Source organism: Bison bison, unplaced genomic scaffold (assembly GCF_000754665.1).
Source record: "Bison bison bison isolate TAMUID 2011002044 unplaced genomic scaffold, Bison_UMD1.0 scf7180017864155, whole genome shotgun sequence".
In the NCBI taxonomy this organism is placed as follows: Eukaryota; Metazoa; Chordata; class Mammalia; order Artiodactyla; family Bovidae; genus Bison; species Bison bison.
In genome coordinates, this window is record NW_011494727.1 from 2,740,365 (window position 1) to 2,744,885 (window position 4,521).

At 49.5% G+C, this 4,521-nt stretch overlaps 1 protein-coding gene across 4 annotated transcripts in view; it reads left to right on the forward strand.

Moving 5' to 3' along the window:
- The first annotated feature begins 1,140 nt into the window (after window positions 1-1,140).
- SLC28A1 (solute carrier family 28 (concentrative nucleoside transporter), member 1) overlaps window positions 1,141-4,521 on the forward strand; it is a 78,801-nt gene continuing 75,420 nt past the window's right edge. For 2 of the 4 annotated variants that reach the window (XM_010841088.1, XM_010841087.1), the window contains exons 1-2: window positions 1,146-3,205; window positions 4,042-4,153. In XM_010841088.1, coding sequence (XP_010839390.1) covers window positions 4,058-4,153 — 96 coding nt within the window. In that variant the 5' untranslated portion in view covers window positions 1,146-3,205; window positions 4,042-4,057. Of the gene's footprint in view, window positions 3,206-4,041; window positions 4,154-4,521 lie in introns of all 4 variants that reach the window. The other 2 variants (XM_010841089.1, XM_010841090.1) reach the window with 2 other exon arrangements.

Genomic DNA, 4,521 nt, shown 5'->3' on the forward strand with positions numbered 1-4,521 from the left:
CAAATAGATGGGGAAATAATGGAAACAGTGAGAGACTTTATTCTGGGGGACTCCAAAATCACTGTAGATGGTGACTGCAGCCATGAAATTAAAAGACACTTGCTCCTTGGAAGAAAAGCTATGACCAACCTAGACAGCATATTAAAAAGCAGAGACATTATTACTTTGCCAACAAAGGTCCATCTAGTTAAAGCTATGGTTTTTCCAGTAGTCATATATGGATGTGAGAGTTGGACTATAAAGAAAGCTGAGCACCAAAGAATTGATGTTTTTGAACTGTGATGTTGGAGAAGACTCTTGAGAGTCCCTTGGACTGCAAGGAGATCAAACCAATCAGTGCTAAGGAAATCAGTCCTGAATATTCATTGGAAGGATTGAAACTGAAGCTCCATTACTTTGGCCACCTGATGTGAAGAACTGACTCATTGGAAAAGACCCTGATGCTGGGAAAGATTGAAGGCGGGAGGAGAAGGGGACAACAGAGGATAAGATGGTTGGATGGCATCACCGACTCGATGGACATGAATTTGAGTAAGCTCCGGGAGTTGGTGATGGACAGGGAGGCCTGGCGTGCTGCAGTCTGTGGGGTTGCAAAGAGTCAGACACGACTGAGCGACTAACTGAACTGAACTGATATACACACACACGCACACACACATACACACATACACATATATGCGTGCATGTGTGCTCAGTCACTTCAGTTGTGTCCAATTCTTTGTGACCCTCTGGACTGTAGCCCACCAGGTTCCTCTGTCCATGGGATTTTCCAGGCAAGAATAATGGAGTGGGCTGCCATGCCCTCCTCCAGGGGATCTTCCTGTCCCAGGGATCAAACTGCATCTCTTTTGCCTCCTGCATTGGCAGGTGGGTTCTTTATTGCTAAAAATACATATTCTTTGCCACCCCCTGCCCTGGACGCAGCACTCCAGCCCTGCTCAGTCGCTGACCTCACTCTACCTCCCCAGTGAGATCATCTCCTCAGGAAGCAGGCCACAGAAGGTCAAGTGACACGCAGAGGTCACACAGCTGGATGGGTGCAGCCAGGACCCAAAGGGTTGTCCAGCTCTTGTTCTTTCCCTGGGGACTCATTTTGACCCACCCAGCCTCCCAGCTGCCCCGCCTGGGGCTCTCAGCCAAGTTCTATGTGGAAAGAGAATTGGGCTTCAGGGAGGCCAGGATCACTGTGCTGCCCCTTCTTCAGGGTAGGAGCAGGAGAGCAATACAGGGTCTCCTGGCCTGGAGGAGGAGAGCAGTGTATCCAGACAGCTCTGAGATGGGACCTGTGGCAGTGACGACACCTGCCAGCTCAATGGTGCCAGCCTGTCTGCCAAACAGCTCACCTGCATCAACTCATGTAATCCCTGTCAATATTTTTTTGTGAGAAAGGCATTCTTACCCACTCCCACTGTTTTACAAAAGAGGAAACAAGCTAACTTGCAGAGCCAGGACTGAATCTAGCTTTTTGGGCTCTAAGCTCCCGGTTCGTTAAATATAGGAGCCAGTTGCCAGTTCCTTCCTCAGGGGATCTTCCTGACCCAGGGATCGAACCAGGGTCTCCTGCAGGAGGTCCAGGGAAGCCCCATTTCAAGAGGCACAGCCTATTAAGTCCTTGTTGGAGAAATCAGGCCACACAGAGATGTCAAGGTTCTAGGACACAGTGTAGGGAATGTTTCGAAACAATTTTGGTTACTCCTAGATGTGTCATGTCTCCTGGCTTCTACTCTGGGCACCAAGAGAAACCAAGCAAGGAAGAGAGAGGAGAAGATGAAGGAGGATGCGGGGAGGGGAGAGGCGAGGGGAGGGACAGAGAGGTTAGAAGGGGCAGAGGCAGAGACACAGGTTCAGTCCAGTTTGCCCTGTGCTGGGGCTTGATGAGCCCCCGCCACCCCACAGGGCAGCTGCAAGCCCATCCCTGTGGAGGCTGCCCCGGGTGCCAAGTCTTCTTCAGGCTTGGATACTTACATACTTCAGGATAAACCAGAAGTATGCCACAAGCATTTAGTTTATGATCAAGGCAGCACATGAGCCCCCAACAGAGTGAGCAGCGCGCAGTGTGGATCTCCACCCAAAAGAACAAACTGCAAAAAAAGCTGGTAGAGTACAAGCCTCTTTTGTAAAATGAGTAACATAAAAGAGTATCCACTTGAGAAAAAAATCTGGAGAAAAACTCCATAAGCTCAGTGGTGGTCATCTCTGGAAGGCTCAGATTAGAGGGACCTTTAACTTTCTGCATTCTGTGTTTCTATAATGTTTAAATGTTCAATGATGCATGTGTAACTTTGGTAATCAAAGTGACCAAAAAAAGGTTGTTAAGAGAAGAGGTACCCCTGCCCTTCATCCATCATGGTCCCCAGATTTCCAAAACAACTAGCCTGTGCTGGTAATTTGCTCTCTGTGTTACCAGGAACTGTTTATGCATCACAAAGGATTCTGTCACGTGTGTGTGTGATTAATTATTAAAGAGGTCTTGTCAGTCCTGTTTAATATTTAGTTCTAGGATTGAAACATTAAAGGGTTTGTCCATTGACTGCATGCTGTTGCTTAGGTATCAGTTAAAAAGCAGTGAAACAAAAAGGCAAACTGTGTGATTTTGTTTTGTTTTCAAGACCTCTTAGACCTGAAACACTTTTACTGTTTGTGGTACTACACTGCTTTCCTTATCGTCAAGCTCAGGAAAATAGGTTGCTGTTATAATTACTGATGCAGCGAGAAAAGGGAGACTGGGAAAAATACAGAATTAAAGATAAAATACATGATCCAGAAAACTGAGAAGCCCTGATGACAGGTGGAAAAGGAGGCCCCAGGAGGGGACATGGGAGAGTGATAGTAATAAAGGTGGGCTTCCTGGAAGAGGTGGGCCTGTTTGGGAGAAGTAAAGAGTGGAGAGGAGGGCGTCATAGATGAGGAAGGCAGATTTAGTCATTAGGCTCCAAGGGCCAGGTCCAGAATGGGGCCCACTTGCCCCATTTCCTCTTCCCTGAGAGAGGGTCGAGTCCCTGCCCCGGCCGTGGCCCAGGACTCTGGAGTTGGTGCTGGACCGAGCCAGGTGGGAGGCCCAGCCTCCTTCAACTCTGGACTCTGCCCAGGGATTTCCAGTGAAATGAGAAGACCGGCCAAAGCCCAAGCAGGTTGGATCCAGCCCATCCCCGTGGAAACACGCACTTCCGTCTGTCCCCCAGAGAGACTTGTTGACCACAAATATGTGAGTAGGGAGCAGAGCTTGCCCTGCTCTGTGCAGCTGTGTGTCTGTGTTTGCGTGTGTGCATGGGTGGCTGGGCTTTCCCAGGCTCTGCCTGTGTGTGTACTTCCCTACATGTCCCTGGGGCTCCTGTGCGCACCTGTGTGTGGCCCTGTGTGCTTGCCGCCGGGTATGTGAGATTAGTCAGGCTGGTGTTTGGACAGGGTAGGGTACGACCCAAAAGGGAGAAAAAGAGAGGGGGCAGGAGTGGAGAGAGATACGGTGTTAGTTAAGGCTCTTATTTATAGATGAGTTTAGGCCTACAAACTGAACTTCAGCATCCCCTAAAAAAAAGGAAAGAAAGAAAAAAGGATTATATTGGCTCTTGTAATTGAAAAGTCCAGGGGGGAGCACTGATTTCAGATACAGTTGGATTCAGAGACTAGAATGATGTCTTCAGGATATTTCTGTCTTTCAGAGATGGGAGCACATGATACAATGAAAATATCACATAATAGCAATGAAAATATCACTTGATAGCAATGGTTTTAACCTGTTGTAGGGAGTGATGAAAGCTAGGGCCCGTCTTCAGAAAAATTGCCTCTGTATCAGACACATACACACGCTATACAGAATTCCTCCCTTTCCTTCTCTGTGAAGTGGGTGGAACTTGCCCAGTTTCTGCCTGACTTCCCAGACTTACAAGGAGTTGCCCCTCAGGTTCAGGAGAGCAGGAAGGGGCCCTTCCTCTGTCCCTGGGAACCCTGACATAATGAGGGCTGAGCTCTGGGATGGGACAGGCTGTGCCAGGTCCTGCCTGGCCTCTCCTTTCAGCTCTGGGCCCTGACTTTGTCTTTCAGCTGCAAGGTCTGGCACATGGAGGACAACACACCAAGAGGAAGAGAGTCCATCTCTCTCACCTCAGTGGCCAATGGTTTGGACAACAGAGGGGCTGACCTGTTGGAAAGTCTGGTCTGTCCCCTCCCCCATCCTGGTTTGCTCCCCACCCCCACTTGTTGCGAGGGTCCTTTGTTCATCATCTTCCTCCCACCCCTATCTCCTCCTCAGCTCTTTGCTTCAACACTTGGGAACTGCCCCTCCCCAACCCCCCCAGGGTTTTGACCTCCCCTCCCCACCCTCTGCGCAGAGCAGTCTCCATCATCTCTCAGGAAACATCCCTGCACACCCACCATGAGCCAGTGCTGCCTGTCCTTGTCGGAAAGGTCAGGGAATGGCTCCACCAGGAAGTGACATTTGAGCTGTGATCTAAAACATGAAGAGAAGCCTCATGAAGAGGGTGTGGGGGAATCTCTGGGGAAGCCCCAGCCTCTGAGAAGCCA